Source organism: Emydura macquarii, unplaced genomic scaffold, assembly GCF_026122565.2.
Source record: "Emydura macquarii macquarii isolate MOO-44397 ecotype Brisbane River unplaced genomic scaffold, CSIRO-AGI_Emac_v2 contig_1230, whole genome shotgun sequence".
NCBI lineage: Eukaryota > Metazoa > Chordata > Testudines > Chelidae > Emydura > Emydura macquarii.
This window is the reverse complement of record NW_027131367.1, coordinates 170,293-194,447: the sequence shown is the minus strand read 5'-3', so window position 1 is coordinate 194,447 and position 24,155 is coordinate 170,293. Positions and strand designations below refer to the sequence as shown.

General features: G+C 40.6%; 1 protein-coding gene across 6 annotated transcripts in view; it reads right to left on the bottom strand.

Moving 5' to 3' along the window:
- Window positions 1–24,155, bottom strand: part of CCDC57 (coiled-coil domain containing 57) — a 109,754-nt gene that overhangs the window by 8,663 nt on the left and 76,936 nt on the right. For 4 of the 6 annotated variants that reach the window (XM_067547786.1, XM_067547788.1, XM_067547789.1 and 1 more), the window contains 4 exons: window positions 23,577–23,805; window positions 22,766–22,902; window positions 15,834–15,968; window positions 15,205–15,430 (listed from right to left, as the gene is read on the bottom strand). In XM_067547786.1, coding sequence (XP_067403887.1) covers window positions 15,205–15,430; window positions 15,834–15,968; window positions 22,766–22,902; window positions 23,577–23,805 — 727 coding nt within the window. The remainder of the gene's footprint in view (window positions 1–15,204; window positions 15,431–15,833; window positions 15,969–22,765; window positions 22,903–23,576; window positions 23,806–24,155) is intronic. The other 2 variants (XM_067547790.1, XM_067547791.1) reach the window with 1 other exon arrangement.

Here is a 24,155-nt window from a genome sequence, read left to right as displayed (position 1 = left end):
GAAATTCTGTCTAGTATGGGAGAGTAAAAGATAACATCTGACCCATAAAGTGTAGAATATCGGGCCAGACAGCTGAACCAATAACAGCAAGAATGGGGGTTAGGGTAAAAGTGGCTCTTTAGTTTTCTATATCTAAGTTCAAATATTGCAACAGAAAAGTTATTTAAGTTCTAAGCAACTCCAGTTCTTTTGCTCTTTAACACATGGTGCATGCTCAAACATAATGCCAAACTTAGCTGCTCCTACTCCATCCAGATCCTCCCCCATCTGCCAGTTTAGGGTTATAGACAAGGCTTCCCTGCACCTTAGAGATCCTCAGCTGCCATATTTATTTCTTTGAGTGATTAATTAATTTGATTTCCTGTTATTCCTGACTTTAGCCCAAAGTCAGTAGCCACTTCCTCTCCCAGGTGTAAAAAATAAGTTGAGTGTCTTTTAGCTCAGGGAACTCCAATCAGTACAGAGAATGGCCAGACAGAGTTGACAACCACAGCCAGGAACCGCTTGCACATACCATATATAAAATATATATTTTATCCTTTGCATTTAGCATCTGACTTACATCTCTTCTCTTCTCTCCTCCCCATCCCCCCCAAATCCCTTTTATTATAGCATGCTATTTTATTTGAAATTATAGGCTTTTCAAAACACTCCTCTTTCACAACTTATTATCAGCTTCAAGTCAAGACCTGTGTTGCTTATGCTTTCTCAGCTTACCCAAAATAAAAGAAAAAAATTATTTTTTAACCAGCAAAAGAAATACAGAAGAAACACAAAACCCTGCAATCATATACTACCAGTGACCTGAGTTTCTGAGTCCATGCAACTTCATATGATTCAGGCAGCCTTAATACCCATATAAAATCTAAACTAACCAAAGACTCCCAGGCTTCAGACACACAGAATTGTGTAAGAATGAAGATTCAATATTACTGACAGTCACAAAAATATAGTCATACAGGGTCAGATCAATGGTCCATCAAGCCCAGTATCCTGTCTTCCGACAGTGGCCAATGCCAGGTGCTTCAGAGGGAACGAACAGAACAAGTAATCAAGTGATCCACCCCCATTCCCAGCTGTTGGCAAAAAGAGGCTAGGGATACTTCAGGGAATGGTGTTGCATCCCTGCCCATCCTGGCTAATAGCCATTGATGGACCTATCCTCCATGAACTTACCTAGCTCTCTTTTGAACCCTCTTATAGTCTTGGCCTTCACAACATCATCAAAGATACCCTTCATAGATTCCAAGGCCAGAAGGGACCACTCTGATCTCCTAGTCTGACCTCCTGTATGACACAGGCCATAGACCTTCCCCAAAATAATTCCTGTTTGAAGAACAGAGTATCTTTTAGAAAAACATCCAATCCTGATTTTAAAATGAACGGTGATGGTGACTCCCCCCCAACCCAAGCTACATTGTACCAATGTTTAATACCCTAATTGTTAAATATTTATGCATTATTTCAAGTCTGAATGTGTCTAACATCAACTTCCAGGAATTGAATATTGTTATCCCTTTGTCTGCCAGATTGAAGAGCCCGTTATAAAATATTTTTTCCCAGTTTAGGAATTTATAAACTGGATCAAGTCATCCTTTAACCTTCCCTTTGTTAAGCTAAACAGATTGAGCTTGAATCTATATCTATAAAGGCATTTTTCCAATCTTTTAATAATTCTTATGGCTCTTCTCTGAACCCTCTCCAATTTATCAACATTCTTCTTGAGCACCAGAACAGGACACAGTATTCCAGCAGCAGTCACACCAGTGCCAAACAGAGAGGTAAGATAACCTCCATACTCCTACTCGAGACTTCCCTGTATACATCCAAACATTAGCCCTTTTGGCCACAGAGGGTAGGTCTACACAGTAAAACAATCCTGTGACAACAAGTCTCAGAGTCTAGGTCAACTGACTCAGGCTCATGCTACGGGGTTAAAAATAGCAATGGAAACATTTCTGCTTGGGCTGGAGCCTGAGCTCTGTGACCTGGGAAGATGGTGGGTCGCAAAGCCCAGATGTCAGGCATTGGGTCCTGGTAGCCATGCCTAGTGGTTGGAGCAGAGTTCGACGCCAGACATAGAGTTGGGACCGGGCCAAGGACAGCACTAGAACCAGGGTCCAGGAACAGGCTGGAGTCAGAAATTATATCGGAGTCTGTAGACAAGCCAAATCAATACTCTAGCTGAGGTCCCGGTTCAGGCTAAAGGTCAAAGCCAGGTGGTCAGATTCCGAGGGTCCAGGGTGTTTAAGAGGTGGAGACAGGGCTGGAGTAGCCAGTAACAGAGCTGAGGCAGGATCAAGAACCAGATCAAGAGCAGGATGAGAGACTAGAGAGTCTGTTATGCTGCAACAGGGGTCATCTGACTCAGGCTCTGCTCAGGAATAGGCTGCTTCCGCATGCCTGAAGATGGAAGCCTGGTCTACACTATACAGTTAGGTTAATGCAAGGCAGCTCACATTGACCTAGCTATGGATGTGTCTACACTTAAATTTCACTCCTGCCAATGTAACTTCCCCACTACGCCAGTGTAATAATACCAACCTCCAGAGCAGTGTAGATTCAAGGTTGATGTAGTTAGGTCAACCCAATGTCAGTGTAGAAAACACTGCATTACTTATATCGACTGTTACTGGCCTCCAGGAGTTGTCCCACAATGACCACCCAGTGGTCGCTCTGGTCACTGTTGTAAACTCCACTGCCCAGGGGCCAGTTGGACAGGAAGGCTCTCCGCCCCTTTATAGCCCCGCGAATTTTTCAGATTCCTTTTCCTGGTTGCCCAGCTTGGCAAGCACACCTCACAGTTCTCCAACTGCCCACACATCATCATGGTGGCTACATGTTGCAGACGTGCTTCTGGAGTACACAGGATGTGTTGTATCTCCTGAGTCTGTGGAGAGCAGAGGATGTGCAGGCACAGCTCCGATCAAGCTGTAGAAACGTGGATAACTGTGATAGCTTGCTTGGGAGGAACAGGAGAAGGGCTACAAGAGGGACCAGCAGCACTCATGTGTGAAAGTCAAGGACCTGCAGCAGGCATACCAGAAGGTGAGGGAGGTCAACAATTGATCTAGTGTGGAGCCACAGACCTGCCACTTTTACAAAAAGGTGCATGCCATCCTCCATGGAGATCCAACCACCATCCCCAAGAGCCCTGTGGATACTTTGTAGGAGCCCGAGTCACAGGTTCCCTGCTGAGAACAGTGAGGAAGAGGATTATGGGGAACAGACGACCATGGGATCCAGCTATGCAGTAAAGCCAGCACATGTTTCTGACTCCAGTGCAGTCTAGCCAGTCCTGACAGTTGAGCAATGGTGAGCCTGATGCAGGGGAAAAAACTTCTAGTAAATATGCTTTGAAATTACAGGGATAGAGCCCCCAAAGTTGCAGGACACACCTGTTGATTTACTCTTTTTTACTTGTGCTAGAAGAAGTAGTGAAACAACCAAGAGAGGTAGACTTGCTCTCTGCTTTTCATTCCCCTCTAGAGTTAGATAGAGGGGGCTATCCAGGGCAGTTTATGTGCACTAGATGTCTTATGAATCCTCCACAGAGATCTCAATGAAACTTGCATGGAGGTACTCCGTAATCCTCTGCCAAAGGTTTCTGGGGAGGGCAGCCTTATTTCTTCTGCTGCAGTAAGACACTGTCCCACAACACTCTGCAATTATTTCAGCAGGCACCACTTCAATACACAGGCGAGCAGCAAGCAGCATTGGGACACCAGCAGCAGCTGTGCTCTCTCTGCCTCTGCTACCCTCAGGAATGAGATAGCAACTAAAATCACCAGCACCTGTGGTAAACGGTGCCAGTACTCAGTCCCATTGCCCTAAACACAAATACTCATGCCTGTGAACTATTCCTGCCTCATTTCTCCAACCCTGCTCTCTCCGATGGCCATATTCACCTTGGCTGGTGCTGTGACTAGTGCCATACTGTATTAGTCTCAAGGAGAAGTAAGAATGTAGTGCTTACAGCTTTCAGGAAAGGGGAGTGAGTTCAGTATCTTAAGTTTTTATTTCTGTCGTGAGTACACTGACAATGTGTGTGTTGTATCCACAACTGTTGCTATTATGGGCTTCAGAGTCTCCCCTTTCACACCCGTGGAACGCCTGAGCCAGATAAGGAGAAGAAAGAAGAGGACTTGGGATGACATGTTCCAGGAGATGCTGTAAGCCTGTGCTGCATCAGAGAATGAGACCAGGACGTGGAGGATGACCCATGCAGACAGCATGGGGAAGGAAAGAGTGGAGAGGAGAAAGTCCCGGGAGTTCATCCAGGAAAAGGACAGAGAGATGCACCAGGACATAATGGGGCTTCTCAGGCAGCAAACAGAGTTGCTGTGGACTCTGGTAGACATGTAGGTCCAAGAATCCTGTGCTCGCCTCCCTCTGCAGCCCATGGACAACTCAATGTCGGAACCTCCCTACATCCTCCACCTCAACATTCTATGTTGCATCAGGGGCCGCTGCACTGCCTCTACCACAGTTGGCATATGTGTACCTGAAATAGAAATGACAGTTTTTTCCCCTTCAATAGTTCTGTTCCCTTAATTTATTAAGTTTTATAAAGTTCTAAATGTTTTTTTATTTGCCTGGATTCATGTTACAGAATAAAATTCTATTTTTTGGAACACAGTTCATATTTATTAGTTCACAACATATCCTAGATGATGCTGAGCAGGTCTGATAGTTCTCTGAAAACATCCATACAATGTGCATCAGCAGTCAAAAAAGCTAACAATGTTGGGAATCATTAGGCAAGGGATTGTGCAGATCTGGTTGCCCCATCTCAAAAAAGATAGATTGGAATTGGAAAAGATACAGAAAAGGGCAACTAAAATGACTAGGGGGATGGAAAAGCTTCTATAAGAGGAGCAATTAATAAGACTGGGACTTTTCAGCTTGGAAAAGAGATGACTAAGGGGGGATATCATAGAGGTCTATAAAATCATGACTGGTGAAGAGAAAGTAAATAAGGAAGTGTTATTTACTCCTTCTCATAGCACAAAAACTAGGTGGTCACCAAATGAAATTAATAGGCAGCAGGTTTAAAACAAACAAAAGGAAGTATTTCTTCACATAACACAGTCAACCTGTGGAACTTTTTGCCAGAGAATGTTGAGAAGGCCAAGACTATAATGGGGTTCAAAAATAACTAGATAAGTTCATGGAGGATAGGTCCATCAATGGCTATTAGCCAGGCGAGGTAGGAATTGCTGTTTGCCAGAGGCTGTGAATGGCCAATGGGATGGATCATTTGATAATTATCTGTTTTATTCATTCCCTCTGAAGTACCTGGCGTTGGCCACTGTCAGAAGACAGGCTACTGGGCTAGATGGACTATTGGTCTGTCCCAGTACGGCAGTTTTATATTTTTATGACACCCACCAATTTCCTGTTATTTCATTTTGTCACAGAACCCATAACATCATTCTCAGACAATACTAATAGGTACATTAACAATGTTATATTCCTACGCATAGCACTCATTGCAAGATCATGCTGAGCTGCAAAAGAGCAAGGCCCGGTAGAACACACTTCTCTGGCTCACTATTAAAATGGTCTTTCTAAACCTCTCAGTCACATAACTCCACATTGAGCTCTTCTAATAGCTCTTGTATCTGGCTGTTTAAATTCAGCAGACAGCTGCTCCACCTCCACCATGGCAGAAACTTTACCCCCTTTGCTTTGCAGATATTATGCAGGACACAGCAGGCAGCTATAACTATTGGGATATTTTTTACTGAGGTCTGCTCTTATAAGTAGACAATGCAAGCAACCCTTCAGATGACCAAAGGCACATTCAACTGTCATTCCATACCTGCTGAGCCTGTAGATGAAGCACTATTTGGTGTTGTCAAGGTGGCCAGAATACAGCTTCCTGAGCCACAGGAGCCAGAGGTATACTGGGTCTCCCAGGATCATTATTGGCATTTCAACATTCCCAAAAGTAATAAACCAGTTGGGATAGAAAGTCCCTACTTGCAGCTTTCTGAACAGTCCTGTGTTCTTAAAGATGTGTGTGTCATGCACCTTCCCTGACCAGCCCACACTGATGTTGATAAAGTGTCCCCGATGATCCACCAGCGCTTGCATTACCACAGAAAAGTAGCCCTTTCTGTTGACGTACTTTGTGGCAAGGTGGTCTGGTGCTAAAATAGGGATATGAGTGCCATCTGTTGACCAATCACAGTTTGGGAACCCCATTGCTGCAAAATCATCCATTGCCCAGGGTCACAGTCCTGCTTAACAGGAGGCGATTAATAGTCCTGCACAACTGCATGACAACTACCCCTGCGGTGGATTTCCTGACTCCAAATTGATTCCTGACTTACTGGTAGCAATCTGGCATTGCAAGTTTCCATAGGGCAATCACCATTTGCTTCTTAACTGTTAGCGCAGCTCTCGTTTTGGGGTCCCTGTGCTGGAGGATGGGGGCGAGTTCAGCACACAGATCCAGAAATGTGGTCTTTCACCTACAGTGTTTTGCAGCCACTGCTTGTCATCCCAAACCTGTATGAAAATGCAATCCCACTAGTCAGTGCTTGTTTCTCAGGCCCAAAACCATTCCACCAACTACAACTGCTCCAGGAATGCTGACAACAACCTTGAATTGTTTCTTTTTCTGTCCCACAGCCTCCAACGATTCATGTTCCCCATGGCTCCTTTTGCTGCTCTGCAAATACTGCAGGATCAGGTGCCCTGTGGTTGCAACGCTCATGACAATAGTGCAGAGCTGTGCAGGCTCCATACTTCTTGCAGAGATGGCAGATAGCGAGGAGGGATGCACTGGTTTGTGGGGATTTTGAAAAGAGGCATAAAATATCATGGGATGCAGAGAGGACGAAGACCAGCACCGGGGCGACCATTATCAGTGATGCCCCACCAGAAATAAGCGCCTCGATGATGGAAACCGAGAGTGCATTGTTAGAGATGGGCGCTGCAAAGGTGGGGACCTTTGCTGAGCTGTGGTGGCTCCATCACAGGTTTTCCATAAGGTCCCTGGCTGCCAGAAAGGCCTCCAGCATCAATGACACCACTAACTGAAGGGGCCCCCTTCCAATCCCAGGAATTAGAGGTGGTTCCGTCAGCAGGCTCGGAGCCCTAGGCGAAGAAGCCGGCTCCTGCTGCCCCAATGTGGGCAAGTGGCTCAACAAGAGTCCTGTGCCCAACCCCACCGTCTTGTCCTTTTTGGGTGTGGGGGAATAGCCTCTGTCTAAGCACTGTTTCTTCTGCTGCTTCTTCAGTGCATACTTGGTGCCGAGTTGGAGCAGGATGGTTCTGAGGCTGGTCTCAGTGCTGCCTCCAGGGCTTACAGATGAATGTCCTTGTCCTTCTTGGTTCATGGCCTGAAGCCCTTACAGATCTTGCACTTATCCCTTCTGTTCATCTCCCTTAAGCACTTTAAACAACTATCATGGGGATCGTTAAGCAAGAAGGGCTTTTGGCAGATAGACCACAGCTTGAAGCCCAGGGAACGAGGCATGCCCTGTTCCAAGGCGAACATCCCTAGTGGAACTACTAATACCTAATTTCTAACTATTAACTAGGTACAAGAAAGAAAAACTAAACTATAAATAGTAACTACAAAGCACTTGCAACCACAAGAGAGAGAAGGAGTTCCAGTAACCATCACGAGCAGGAAGAAGGAACTCAGAGGGTGCAGGGCTGGCACATAAGCACATAAGCATGGGGCTCCAGAAGGCACCAGAGCAAGCCCTATGGATGCTGCTAAGGCAAAAATCTCCAATACCCGTGCACATGAGCATGCACACACCTAGCATGGAATTGACATGAGCAAGCACTCAAAGAAGAACTGTAAAGGTTCAGAGAAGGGCAAAAATGATGATCAAGGTATGGATTGCATATAAGGAGAGACTAAAAAAAGTAGGGCTGTTCAGCTTAGAAAAGAGACAGTTACGGTGGGGATGTGATAGAGGTCTATAAAATCATGAATGATGTGGAGAAAGTGAATAAAGGAGTGTTATTTACCTTTTCCCACCATACAAAAAACAGGGGTCACCCAATGAAATTAATAGGCAGCAGATTTAATATAAACAAGAGGAAATACTTATTCACACAGTGCACAATTAACCGATGGAACACATTGCCATGGGATGTTGTTATGGCCAAAAGTATAACTGGGTTAAAAAAAAACCAAAATACCCAAAGATAAATTCATGGAGTCTAGGTTCATCAATTGTGCTTAGCTAAAATGGTCAGGGAATATAATCCCATGCTCAGGCCAACTCTAAACTTCTTGCTGTCAGAAGCTGAAAGAGGAAGAAAGGGATATATCTCTCCAAAATTGTTGTGTTCTGTACACTCCCCTGAAGCTCTGGTATTGGCCACTGTCTGACACAGGATCCTGGGCTACATGGAACATTGGTCTGACCCACTATGGCATTTCTTATGTTCTTATTCTTTCTTAAACTAAGCTTGATTCACTGGAAATGACAGATAAAAATGTTATTGCTGGGTCTGATGTATAGTGTTGGACTTGCAAAGGAAATGCTTAAATAGATAAGCTGGCTTTCTGGCCCATGTACTCAGAATCATCCTTGTTAGTGAGTTTCCTGATCCTCTTGACAGACACAAGTCAGTAGTCTTTACACTGGCTCTCTACAGAACTATGGAACATTTGATGGAGAAATATAATCAAATGGGTGACATTAAGTATGAAAGATATTGAAATATCTATCTGTTGATCAGGAACCTGCAATGATGTATGCTATCTGCTAACTCCACTTTTGATCCTCATATTACAAAATGTAAACACCCTGAAAATGTTGTATATACTGTTCTATAGTGAAAGTCAAGTCAGTGGGAGAGTTATTGCCTTACAACCTCTTTTCTTGAAACCTGGGAAATTCCTGAACAACCTGGCAGAATTAAAGAGAGTTTGGAAAAGGGAACAAATGAAAGCATAACAATGACTGATTGGAAAATTTTCACCATTTCATTAAAAAATTACCAATAGTATACTTTTCTAAATAGTTTTTTTATTTTTTTCTAAATTCAGTTTGTAACTCATTTAAAGTTTGAAAATGATTTCTCTACCAGTTTTGTTCACTTCCATTTGGCAAACATTGAACTGTTTTCTTGTGTTACTAATACAGCAAAAACTAGCAGAGCTGCCTTTTGTTTAGTTGTCTGTTAAATTATAACAGCAAAACCATTGTTAAATCTGGGACTGGATACATAGTAGCTGCTGCTGTTCAACTCACATTGTAACTTGTGGTATTTGAGGGAAATGACAATTTTAACAAATTTCTGTAAATTGGTTCAAGCAGGTGTGGAAATAAAAATTGCTAGTTTCTTGAAAATTTGAATAGAAAAAGCTCTTTTTGGAGTAATTTTCCTCCCTGCAATCTCCCTGCAAGATTTAAGCATAACAACAGCTCAAAAGCACAAATTCCTTGTTCAAGTTTCAATTTCTCTATGTAAATGCTGTAGTGAACTGGACCACAAGTAATTCAAGGACTCCTAATTCACATGATGGAAGCAGTTTCAAAAGGAAGGAATTTCCCTCCTTCTGGAGGCAGCAAACAATTTAAAAGACAACACAACATCTTGCAGTCCTTATTCGTTTCAGAGCCTGAGTGGGATGAATAAGAAGCTCCTCAGTTAACTAGTCTCAGAATCAACCCAGATGCTCTGATTATCAGATTCAGGCTGTAATGACAGTTCCTTCACCTAATGATGCTTCACTCTGTTCAATCTCTGAAATTCTATCAGAAATAGTCTCTCTCTCTCGCTTCTATTTTACTAGGCTTTGGACACCTGAAAATCTTGCAGCAAGTGTTGCAACTGTTGTTGGAAGTTGCCAGAGGTTAGGAAATGTGTCCTTGTAAAGTTGCCAGTTGTGTTGCACCAGACACAGCAGCATGAAACAACATGGTATCAGCAAAACTTCCATGACATATACATGACCAAACACATTTTTTATTTATCCTGCCAATATAGTCTTGACCTACAATAGTCCTGCTATTCCAGCCCTGGACCCACAAAAAGACACATGAATTATAATCACCAGAACGGTTTCCATTCCAGTCCTAGGGCTCACCTCTGCCACAGTCCTGTCAATGCACATTAAGCTTATCCTCCAATATGCCTGCCATTGGAAGTAATAAGTACCATTTATGATATACTTTTCATTTTCAAAGCCCTCTTCAAATACTAACTAATGAATCCTAGTCCTGGAGTTCGCCTGAAAAGGGACTGTTCACTGTGCCAAACTGTATAGTATTTTAAAAATGCACATACATCTCTAAAAGGACAAATTTAACACCAACAATCCCAATACAAATTTAAAACTAAGTCTGGAGAGCTAAATGGCTAGTACATGCTTATGGATGAAAGTTCTACCTAGTAAAACTAAAGACGGAGTACTGCGGGGCATCTGTTACAGACTACTTAATCTCACTAGGGAACATGACAAACTGCTCCTTAAACATTTGTCTATAATGTGTTAAAAAGAAAAACGGTTATCATGGGTGACTTCAACTAATGAGACATTTGCTGAATGTCTTACGCAACCAGTTACAAAACTTCTCTAAAATTTGTCTAAGTAATATATGATAATGTCTTAACACAGAAAGTCCTGCACTCAACATAGGATAAATTCAATATCTGAACTTCATTTTGATGGACAAAAATTACTGACCTAATCATTAGTGGTAGCCTAGATGCTAGAGATTATGATCCGATTACATGTACCTTGTGCAAACAGAATATGGCAGCAATCAATAATATGTATATTTAGGACTTTAAAAAGTGTCAGTTTTCCAAAGATTAATGCAATCACTGGTATAACTGTCTGGGAAAATAAATTTGAAGTGGAAAGTGTTAATGAAAACTGGGACTTTTTCATGGAGAGCCTACTGGATGCCCACAGGCACACACAGAAAGGTAATTCTTGGCTAGAAGCCAACATGGTTAGAAGATGGTGCAAAAGTGGTAATAAATTATAAAACAACTGTATATAAAGGATGGGAAACAGGGAAGTAAATGGCAATGAATATAAAGTTACAAGTTAAAAAATGTAGGTGACACAAAAAAGGGAAGCCAAAGGAATCAGTGATATATCCATGGCCCATGGAATTAAAGATAAGATGACTTTTTAAAAATATAATCAGTAACAAGAAAAACCCTAGGTCAAGCATACAACCATTGCTAGATGCAGATGGTAAAATTGTAAAGAGTGATGTAGAAGAGGCAGAAATATTCAGTGGATATTTCTGTTTGGAATTTGCTATGAAGTAGGATGATGTATATAACCTAAATGATGATGTAGATGGAACACAAATTTTGCCATCTGTAACAAAGGAGGATGTGAGACGGCATCTGCTAAAATTAAACATTTTCAAATCAACTGTCCCAGATAACTTATGCCCAAGGACCTTAAGAGTAACTAGCTGAGGAGCTCTCTGAATCACTAAAGTTAATTTAAAAAAAAAAATGAAAAATTGGGAAAATTCCAAAGAACTGGAGAACTGCCAACATAGTTCCAATATTTAAAAACGGTCAAGGGATGATCCAGGGAAGAACAGACTGATCAGCCAGATAGAGATTTTGGATAAAATAATGCAAAAGATAATTTGTGAATGACAACAAAGAATTAGAGGTTAAAAAAATAATTAATGCCAGTCTGCAAGGTTTCACAGAAGGTAGGTGTTGTCTTTTTTTTAAACAGGATTACAGGTCTGGTAGATAAAGGCAACTGTGTTGATATAGTATATTTGGATTTCTCTAAAGTATTTGACTTAGTACCACATGACATTTTGATCTAAAAACTTACATTACACATCCCTATATTCACACTTTTAATAAAGCTATAATGGATTTATAGTATGTCTTGTGAGGTATCATTTGAAAACTCACACTGTCCTGGTAAAATGTGTTTGCAACATTTTATGTAAAGTTATAAGATTGTACTGTAGAACATTACTGAGACATATTCCAAGTTTAGAAAAGCAAGCACACACCAGTGCCTTAAAGCCAAAGGCAAACTGATGCCTCAGCCAGGTATCAACAAAATCAAATGGACTATCACCTGGTTAAGAGGCTATTCTTTGGCAGGAAAAAGGGTCTGAGCAAAAAATTTCCATCTTGGCAAAGAAACAACTGGAAGTTTCTGTCCCACAGACTTACTGTCTCCCTAACCCCAGCTGGTGATCATTCTCAAAGGAGGAGGAAAAGATATAAAAATGGGGAAAAAGATGCCCAAATGATTTCTCCCTTCATCTCTACTCACAGCATCAACAACACTTGAAAGGCAAAGGAAGCATTATTGGACTGGGGAGGGGCCGTGGCTGAAAGAACCAGCCAGTAAGACTGCTAAAGCATGTGGTGAGATCAACCTTTTGCTTTGAATTCACTTACCTTGTTAAGTTAAGTTCCAGAGGGGTAGCCGTGTTAGTCTGTATACAGCAAAAACAACGAGAGTCCTGTAGCATCTTAAAGACTAACACATTTCTGTGGGCATAAGCTTTCGTAGGCTGCAACCCACTTTGTCAGATATGCTTGTTAAGTCAGGTGTTAGCTGTGTTTTCTCTTTTATTTCTTTGTAACCAATTCTAACTTTTATGCCTCATTACTTATAAAAAACTCTTTCTGTAGTTAATAAGCTGTTTTATTATTTTATCTAAACTAGTGTATTTTTGGACTGAAGTGTTAGGGAAACTTCATTTGGGATAACAGGATTTATGCATATTGTTTTCTATTAATGAAATGATAGACCTAACATGAGCTTGTATTGTCCAGGAGGGTGCTGAGCAGTACAAAATGCATGAAATTGATTTGCCTGGTTAAATGGTCACGATGCAACAAAATGTGTTTTAATACAGCCAAATGCAAGTTAATACATCTGGCAACCAAGATTGTAGGTTATACCTATAGGATGCAAGATTCTGTCTTGGAAAAGCACTTAGGCATCATGATAGATAATCAGCTCAACATGAGATCTCAATACAATGCTGTGGCAAAAAGAGCTAATATGTTAGCTCCTTGAATGTAACAAAAAGGGGAATATCAAGTAGAAGTAGATAAGTGAACTTGCCTGTGTACATAACATTGGTAAGACCACTACTAGAATTTTGTGTCCAGTTCTGATAGTCACACTTCAAGAAGGATGTGGAAATACTGCAGAGAGCTCAACTGTAGGCCATAAAAATGATGTAGGAGCTGAAAAACATGCCTTAAAGTGTGAGATTTAGGGTTTAGGCTTATCCAAGATACAGCTGAGAGGTGGCTCAGTCACTGCATATAGGCATTTACACACAGAAAAGTGATCTGATGGTGGGAGACTTTCCAAAATTGCTGACAAAGGCATAACAGGATCCAATGGCTGGAAGTTGAATTTAGATAAGTTCAACCTTGAAATAGGATACAATTTCCTAGCAGCAAGGGTGATTAAATATTGGAACAGCTTACTGGGAGATGTGGTGGATTCACCATCGCTTAGAGTCTTTACAAATAAAGTAGATATCTTTGTAAAAGATATACTTTAATTAAGCTTCTAAGAGAAATTCTATGGTCTGTGTGTGGGAGGGAGTTGGGGGTGGAATGGATGGTTCCTTCTGGTTTTGGAATCTGTGAATCTGAGTCCCCTTATTCATCCACTTCTTTCAGAGGCCATGGGAAGAACTGGTTTGCCTGCATTGCCCTCAATAGGCTCATAACACTTGCAGTTCTATAATCAAATCTCATACTTCAGGACTTCAGCCAGTTGCCCGCAGGGATCAGGAAGGAATTTTAATTCCCTGATGCACAATTGGCTTAGATGTATTCTGTTTTCGGTTTTGCCTTCCTCTGAAACATCAGAGATTGGCCACAGCTGGGGATGGAACACCAGGCAGTGAACCAGTGGCCTGAGGAGTTACAGAGGATCTTCTTTCTAGATGCATGGCTAGTAGTTTCTCAAACCTGAAGAAGAGCTCTATGTAAACTTGAAAGCTTGTCTCTGTCACCAACTGAAGTTGGCCTAATAAAAGAGTTACTTTGTCTTACTCATATGCTCAGGATCATACTGATCACCAGATCTGGGATCAGGAAGAAATTTTCCCCCAGGTCAGATTGGCTGGGACCTTGAGGGTTTTTCATCTTCTTCTGCAACAAGGAGTGTGGTTCACCTGCTGGGATCATCCTGATTTTATCAATTTTATGCCACTGCAGGAGCCTTGGGCATTGGTGCCAGCTTAGCTTCTCCTATTCTCTGCTCATGGCACATAGTTAAGTCTCTTGACAACTGAAATGTTTTGTTCTAATGTTTTGGCTTTTATATAGAAGTGGATGAAATCTGGATGAAATCTAATGGCTTATGAGGTACAGGAGTTCAGACTACATAATCTAATGGATCTTTCTGGCTTTAAACTCCATGCAACATTAATCCATAGTGCCCCAGAATTACAGAAATTTATTTAAATCAGTGCCAATAAATTGTTAGCATATGAGGAGTATGGAGAGGCAGTGTGGTCCAGTGATGAGAGGACTGGACTGAAAGTCAGGAGACATGGGTGTTATTCCCTGGTCTGTTGTGTAACCTTGGCCATTTTACTTTCTCTCTCTGTGCCTCTATTTCTTCTTCCACCCTGTCTGTTTTGTCTTTTCTAGTTACATTGTAAGATTTTTCAGCCAGGGATTGTTCCTTACTATATGTTTGTATGGTGACTTACACAATGGGGCCCTGATCTCAGCTGGGATCTGTATCTGTTACCATAATACAAATCAATAATAAATAATACTAAAAGAGCTGTATACCTGCCACAAAGTAATAGCTTTGTAAGAACTGACCAAGGTAAAGTGCTGTTCCGACAACAGCATGATGGTATATGAACTGGTCAGTTACTGAGGACATATTTTTACATCTCCTTCTAATAAAGCTCCTGCTATAAAGGCAAGATCGAATTTGCATTCCTCTAGTTAATGGTTTTATTAAGAGGGGAGCAGTATTCTTAAATAGGATGATAATACTGGGGGGAAGTGCTAGTGTTCCTCTTAATTGTTATTACTAATAGCAATATTCAACCATCCAAATAATTCCTTGAACATCTGACAGCTGGGTATATGGATAATTAAGTGACTGTAACTTTAGGACCACTCTCATATACTAAAATTAAAGCAAATAGAGAGAATTTACTACTGTACCTTCATTCCTCCAGAAGACTGACATACTGTGAATTCTTTCTTAGTCATGCTTACCTTGATCTGTGTTGCTTTGAGGGCTGAGAATAGAAGGGCTTGATCCCATATCTAAAATCTGCCAAATATCTTGGAGGGAGCTGGGTACTCCAGATGGCGACAACCAGGCCTGTTGGGATTGGCTAGCACTATCCCTACCGAGTTGATGTGATTGGTTTGTTTCTGAGGATGTACATTCCTTTTGTTTCTCTAGACTGCAATTTCTAACAGAAGATTCCAGCTGAACCTGTTAGAATCAAAACATCCCCTTCAGAGGATACCTACTCTTCAGATGGATGACACATGAAAATTGTGTTAATCAGAAGAGGGGGGAGGGTCAAGACCGGGAGCTTCTCAGTGAAATAGCTAGATAGTTTCTCTATCAGCTGCTGAAATTGTTATTTCTAATTTAGACAGGGCATAATGGAAAAGAAGGTGAGGTTGGAACATGGGCAGTGTGGTTGGGATACAACTTGTTTAGAATATATTCTATAAAATAAAACTGTATTATAAATATTATTTTGTACTTAATCAATGAATAACTAAAGTAATGAATTTCAAGTGTCTTATAGAAAATGAATATTAGTTACATAGAACTGAAGCACATGTTTAAAAGTAGATCAAACAAGTCAAAAATTCCTGTTCTGTACCTGAACCTGAGGTAATTCTGCTCCCTGACCACAGCTGCTTCGAGCATTTTCACCATTTAAGCTCTCTATTGAACTAGGAAAGGCAATCATAGAAGACAATCTTGAGAAACGTTGTCGCTGTACGTACTGCAGCTCCTGTTATGAAAAGAAGCCAGCCCAAGTTATTGCACATTTCATTTAACACAGGCATCTATAGATAACCTACAATGTCTTTCCTGAGACTCTGGAAAGTTTATATTTACCGGTCAGTTTCCTGTGTATTACTGTAAACACTAGATACATAAAATACAGATATTATTAAGTATGAAATTAAACTACGCTATGTACCCACAAGATCAATATTGCTGTGACAGGGTAGTCTGCCCTGTACACACAGCAGCACCTAGTGCTCAGCCCACCCTGTTACATGGTATGGTCCTTTAAAGGTTTGAAATGTCCAGCATGAGGACCTGAGGGGGATATAGATAGAGCAGAAGCAGTCCCAGGAATGAATGGTACTTAGAAGGAAATCCCATCACTGTATCTTTAGAGGTCTGGAGCCAGGAGCCTTGCAAAGAGGGTGAGATCAGATTTCCCTCTCACCCAGTCAATTGTGAAAGATCTGGGTCTGGGATGGGGACTAGCATATATACTGCCTATTCCCTCATAACAGGGAAGACAGCAGCAGGAGAGGGTTGCTTTCTGGATCCTCATAGCCTGAAGATTAATTGGGAAAAAAGGGGCCAGCTGAGGGAGCAGCTGGCTAAAGCCTCTCAGCTGGCTACATTTTAACCCAGGTCCAAAGAGGAGAGCTGAGTACTCCTATTTAAGGAGAGAGGTAATAATTTCCTGAATTACCCAGCTGCCATGAGGACCGGCTAACTCATAACACAGCTCCAAAGAGGACATCTGGGGGACTCCTATCTTGAGGGAGTGACCATTTGAACCAGATCCTCAGCTCCATGAAGAGGCAGGTGGGTGGATCTCCTGATTTAGCATGAGGAGCTGACCAGGACTCTCGTAGGGACCCAGAGCAGGGTGACCTGGGGCAACTAACAAAGCAAGTCTTCTTTTGTAGAAAAATGTAATAAATCAGACCCCATGAAGAGATGCAGATTTTTTAATCAATCCAAGTCTGGTAATTGACTGAAAGAACCCAAGGGGATGCTGAGTGATGCACTAGCAGGGCCCCAAGGGGGTGTGGTGGAGAGGCTCAGCCCTTGATAATGGCCAAAACTCCATTCCTAATATAGTAGACGCTCATTATTAGCAATATATTGGTGCCCTTTGTTATGTTGCTCCTAAGTGACTGTCGCTGTTATGGGGAGTGTCGACAATTCACAGTAGGGAAAATGTTCCTGGAGGAAATGTTGCTCATAAGCAGCAGTTGCTCTGACAAGGTGTTGCTGCAAACAAGTGTCTACTGTAATTCCTCCCAACCTCTCTCCAAAACATCCATTCTCTACTGCTGTTGATACCAGCCTGGATGACAGGCAGGATGGTTAACAAGAGTAATTCTTAATTCTCCATATTCATGCCACAACCAAACTACATAAAAGTATTTGACAGAGCAAATATTCACTGTTCTGAAAGTAGTTTGCTAATGCAGATGCTAACCAAATGATTATAGGAATATCTGGTCAAGAAGTGGTTCTTAACATGCCACATACAGAATGATGTCTGATACACAATTAATTTCACTAACATAAAGGAGAATCTATCAATACAACTCAATACAGAGCCAAAACAGTTTAGAGAAATCTTGAAAAAGACATCCTGAAGTAAAAATTTTCAGATCTAAAATAAGAAATCTTAATAAGAAAATTCAGCCACATGATATAACACATGTTGCAAGAAACCATTCAAGTTGAAGTGGGCAGTTAACACCTCTGCAGTCATAAGACAAAGGAGGGTTAGTGGGTTACAGACTGATTTAATGAGCCATAAATCCAGTGTCTTTATTGAGTCCACAATTTTTAGTGTCTAGCGAAGTTATGAATTCAAACTCCCAGGCTCATCTTTTGAAGGTGTTGTGTAGGTTTCCTTTGAGGATGAGGACTGAGAGGTCAAACATGGAGTGATCATTTTGTGAAAAGTATTCACCCACAGGTGATATGGTGTTTTTGTTTTGTAATTTTTCTGTGTGCATTCATTCAAAGCATAGTGATTGTCTCTATGTAAGCACGAAAGATTGTCTCTTTCACCAATGGAAATTGGTTCAATAAAAGACATTACTTCACCCGCCTTGTCTCTCTAATATCCTGGGGCCAACACAGGTACAACAACACTGCAAACAACAAAGGGAGAACTAGAAGCTCAAACCTTCTGAAGAGAAAAGGGGATGTTTTGGTTCTGAACTGTGTTAATTTTGGCTGTGATCCAGCAAAGCACTTAAGTACATGTACATGCACAACTTTAAGCATGTATGTAGTTTAAAGTGTAGCCTGAATCTTTAGTGGTTATTTATGGTTACTGATTTCCAATTAATACCAATTTACAGAGCTGGGAGAAGCAGGGTTCTAGTCCCAGAATCAGGTACAACAGAATCAAGATGATCAAATTCAATGTCCAGTTTGGAGCCCCAGTGTGCACAAAGAAGACACTCACTCTAATAAAGTTGGGGTATCATTATCCTATATATTAGCATATTAATAATTTTAACTAATTATCATATACATCAATTTGTTGCCAAAGCAAGTTTGCAGTTAAGCATTTGTCAACATCTTATCCTAAAATAACCAAGCATAATATCAGTTCAATGTTCTCATGATTACCTGATATGATTATGCACAAACTACCCCCTTCAGCACGCTATTTCCAGTTCCCTAAAACTTAGGGTAACTGTTGAGCCATTTTTCTACCCCAAAGGTCACAGGCCTCAAAGCCTTATGCTAATTTATAGCAGATATTAACTACGTAAACCAATATCTCTTACAAGATAAAGGCCTGGAGATTCCTTGTGTTACTGCTAAGTAACAAAATGCTAAAGCTAGCTCTATAAGCTGCAAGTCCCCCTAGCTCTTAGCTACAAAAGTTACACAGCTGCAGCTGTTTAAGTACTTGACTGGATTGGGGCCTTTTTATCCAAGTAAGGAGTCCAGGAAAAATACAGTTCTGATGAAAAAAGCCAGAGACAAATACTCTCATATTCACCAATAGTTATGTGGAGACAACTGAAATTTCAAATGACCAAGGATTCATAGATACATAGATTACAAGTCCAGAAGAGATTACTGTGATCATCTAGTCTGACCTCCTGCATAATACAGGCCATAGAACTTTCCTGAAATAATTCCTATTTGAACTAGAGCAGATCTTTTAGAAAAATATGCACTTTTGATTTAAAAATTGCCAGTGATGGAGAATCCATCACAACCTTGAGTAAATTGTTTCAATGGTTAATAACCCTCAATGTTAAAAAAATATGCCTTTTCCCTATCAAACTTTGTTTAGCTTCAACTTCCAGCCATTGGATCTTGTTATACATTTCTCTGCTAGACTGAAGAGCCCATTATCAAATACTTGTTCCCTAGGAAGATAATTACAAATTGTGATCAAGTCACCCCTTAACATTTTCTTGGTTAACCTAAAAAGATTGAGGTCTTTCAGTTTATCACTATAAAGCAAGTTGTCTAATCCTTTAATCATTCCCATAGCTTTTCTCTGAATCCTCTCCAATTTTTCAACATCCTTCTTGAATTGTGGACACCAGAACTGGACACATTATTCCAGTAGCAGATGGATCAGTGCCAAAAAGAGGATAACAGAAGAGGTAGCATGTGCAACGTTTGTGACTTTAGATCAAACATACATAAATTTAACCATTAAAGCTGCTAGGACTGCAAAGAGATGAGGCATGAAACATCACTCATATATTGATTGGACCTTTGAGGGTGAAAAATATTACAGGACCAAAGGCCCATCAGACCTGAATAAAAAAGGATACATCAGTTATAACTTTTCCTTTGAACCAAAGAACCAGTCAGACAAGACTGGAAAAATCAAAGTCATTGCTATGCTATTTGTTTCATGTGGCTAGTTAATAAGTAGGCCAATTTCTAATTTTTTCCACTGAAAAAATGATTCTTCTCTGACTAATAGCCACAAAAATGAAATTGTAGGATTCCTAACTTTAGAATTATTCTTAAACTGTCACACAGGAATACGAGACACATTGAGGAAAAAATTAAGGACTTTTTTTTAAATCAAAATTTTTGGATTTTCAAAAATCCAATTTTGGAAAAAAACTGCAAAATTTCCCTTAAACACAAAAACTAATATTTTTATCATTCTGAGTTCTTACAGAAACAAATAAATTTACATTTTGCATTTTAAAATATGAAAATTGTTGCACTTTGGTTTTTTTCATGTGAAAATATATATTTCCTGGAATTTTTCTGAAAAATTATATTTGAGACATAAAAATGGTCTGAATCTAATTGATAATTTAGGTCATTTTTACACACTAGCATTAAAAAGGCACTGATTTCCATGACGCATTGGGCACACAGATGCCTGCACTCTGATGAATCCCACTGACTTCACCGTGGTCCACACCGATGCACATACAATGTAGCCAAGTTAACATTGCTGTGAGAATATTAACTTTTATGTTATATTGTAGGGTTTTTTATTTTTATTTATTTATTTGTGTTTGTTTGGAAAAGGGAAAAAAATAAAAACCATATAGGCGCTTACTTCCTGGCAGCAATGTAGTGCCTCAGTGCACATTCCTTTAAATGCATCATTCATTCACATTCACTGCAGCAAGTGTGCAGTTAGTGTCACTTGAGCAGTATTTGCAAAAAGCATATGTGCACTTTAAAGGAATCATCCAGGGAGCAACTTGAGAAGCCATTCTTCACTGAAAGAAGAGAAACAGGAATTAGCCTCTGTTCCCAGCCAGAGTACCCAAGAGGTACTTAAGGACTTAGCTCTCAGCCAAGGAAGCCTAGGAACAATTTGTGAAACAGCTCCCTAGTCAGTTATTTCACGTTTTCTGGACTCTGGCGGACTTACTTTATTCTGGGGGGCAAAAGTCAAGAAGTGGTCAGGAAATTTGAATTGTGTGTGTGATCTAAAGATCACAAATTCAAAAAAACATACTACTAAGGAGAAAAAAAGAAATCTGTAGAGCTGGCTAGAGAATAGAAGGGTCTAGGCTAAGAAGTAGCAATCAAACTTTGCATTCTGTTTGGTAACCTTTAAGTGGGCAAGTGACAATGTGTTTTTTGTAAAAACACGAGTGAGCAGAATCCACCAGAGTGAAGCCAGCATGATTAAGATGATGCTGGATAAGATTAATACAGGAAATGTAATATTTTTGACTGAGAGGTCCAATCCAGAGAGGAATCAGGATTTACAGTGCAGTTATATTCTAGAAAAGAGACATGGTAAGAATAGCTTTGAGAGGTTACACACTTGTTCTTCCTAAATGACTACCTATCAAATTCATGCAGCTTACAAGTAGATACTTCCCCCCCAACTGCCAATACTGCAAACTCAAACTGGAAACTGAAAGTGACACTAGGTTGTTTTTGGCTTTGATATCACCAGTAATAGAGATTCTGCACTTGGAACTTAGTAATTCTACTGAAGATGTGCAAGTCAGAAGAGGATCCAGCTCCATCTTGCAAAACTGTGCTGGTGCTACAAGGTTGGGAGTAGTAAAAAGGCAGCTGCTCTGACTGAATGAATACAAAGAACAGATTTGCTGATTAATTAAAGTCCTATCATATGGCCATCCAACATCTTGAGAGATGAAAGGAAACAATGAAGTCAGTCAGTCAGTGGTGCTTGGCAGTAATGTGGGAGAAGAGCCCAATGCACGGGCAGCAGACCTTTTCACAGTGGCTACAGGTCCACTTGCCAGATGGAGTTTGGACCACATTCTGCTTCTTGGATTGCCTACGGGCTTCAGCCTGGGCTCTCTGATGACTCTTCGCACTGACTGCACCAGCCTTGACCTGGCTTCTCCAACTGTACATTAATTAAAGTACACAGGATGAAATGCCAGCTCCACTGAAGTCAATGGCAAAACCCCTATTGAATTATATAGCACCAGGATTTCATTCACAGTCTGTACCGTACAGTGATCTGTACTAGGACCAGTATTGTTCAGCGCACAGTCAACCTGTGGAACTCCTTGACAGAGGATGTTGTGAAGGCCAAGACTATAATGAGGTTCAAAAATCAACTAGATAAGTTCATGGAGGTTAGGTCCATCAATGGCTATTAGTCAAATGGCATGGATTGCTGTTTGACAGAAGCTGGGAATGGGAACAGGGGATGGATCACTTGATGATTACCTGTTCTGTTCACTTCCTCTGGCATTGGCCACTGTCAGAAGATAGGATACTGGGCTAGATGGACCATTGGTTTCACCCAGTATGACCATTCTTATGTTTTTCTGAACATAACTTCATAATAAACTAATAAAGTCTGATTTTAACTCTCTCTTTTCCAACTCCCTCCCCTCATACTTCCTGTTTGCATGCTTGAATGTACAGGCTATTGCAATTATTTGGATAAGTGCATTTTAAAAATCTGTAGGTCTGAATAGTAAGAGGTGTGCTTATTGACTCATCATTCTGAGTAAATTTAAACATATGTCACGTTTTCAAATGGCCACAATTGTCATTTTAAATCTAAAGTTATTCAAGAAAGACATACTCTTCATTTAGGACTGAAATTTTAATATACTATTATAGAAATGCATCTGAAAAGTTTCTTAGGTGACACCCATTTCCCCTCCTCTCTAGGTTTAGTTAACTCTAACTGAGCCAAATGGAATTTTCACAATGATCCAAAAATGCTTCTGGGCTGAGATCTAGTATGAAGAATTTCAGTCCAAGAAGATTCTGGGGAAAGCTATTAGCAACTGAAAATATGGGCTAGCACAATGTCTCATTACTTTGGTCAAAAACCTAGTTCTCTGGAGGGTATATCATTACCTGTGTTGTAAGCTGATACTGTAGGTGCTCTAAAGCTGAGAGTCGGTGCTGTGCTTCGTTGGCAAGCTCTTTAGGACAGACAGCACCAGAGATGGTATGAACTGGGCACTGTTTAGAGCTAATGTAATGCTGAAGTCCTAAAAAGGTGAGAAAATAAATTATGAAGAGGGAATTTGCTACATTGTCACTTTTAACTAAAAGAAATTTTACCTATCATCAAGGTGCTTACAGCAGTCATAAATGAGTTACAGAACATGGCAGCATCTCATTGCATGGGGTTAAAAAACTGTCAGAAATGGCTTATAAATGTTATTTCCCTACTAGTGATTTTTTTCACCTCAACCCTTTGTTTAGAAAAATTAAAACCTCTATGATGACATTCTCTCACGACATCTAATTTTGATCTCAAGTTTATTCCATGATAAGGTTATTCTGCCTTCTTTTCCTCTTCCATGAGAAACAAACAATTATCCCATGAGACAAATAACCTCTTTATAAATACAGAAACAAATTTTCACTCTTATGCAAAGTCCAGTTTCCACACTGATACTTTAGCACGAGGGCGTTCTTTACTGAATATCTCCATATCCAGGAATTATTGACTGGCAGACTCTGTCATGTTTCAGCTCAGCACCTTCTACATTAGGGACAAACTTGCTCTCAGTCAGAAACGCGCTGCCTCAAGGATCAGTCTGCTCCCAGCACTTTACTTTCACATTAGAATCTGGCTCTCTCCATCTCAGAAGATGACCTTGAAACCTGTGCTTTACTCTCCCATCAGGACCAAGAGCCTTATGTAGAATGAATTTACCTTCCTTTGATACTACACCAAGTTCTGCTCGAAGTCTGTTTCCCATTTCAATTAGTTGCTGCTTTTCTTGGCTCAGAACAGAGATCTTTCTCACTGCTTCCTTCAGTTTACTCTGCATCTCTTGTACAGAGCAATTCATACACTGGTGGGGCCCATCACCTGACCCCACTCCAGGTAATTGTTGTCCGAGATCTATAATCTCTTCTTGAAGCCCTTTGATCACTGAACCCTGAAAGGGAGAGAGACAGCATAAAGAATTCCTTTAATGTAAGGATTAGAGTAGGATACAAACTATTTCTTTTAGAAGCTGGTTGACAAAAAAAACACCACAGTTGAATGGTAACATTTTCAACTGGAACCAATATTGAAGCCCATCTTTAGTATATCCATTAGCAATGTAAACTAAGGTGTAAATTCAACCAGGGCCCAAATCACGATCTGGAAAGATCACAACAGTGGTCTTTATACACCAAGATGGAATTCATTACTAGTAAATGTAAAATCAGACATCTAGGAGGAGGAAAGAAAAAGCAGTTATAAACTGGAAAGCAGCAAGCCTGGGAAAGATCTGGAGAATGA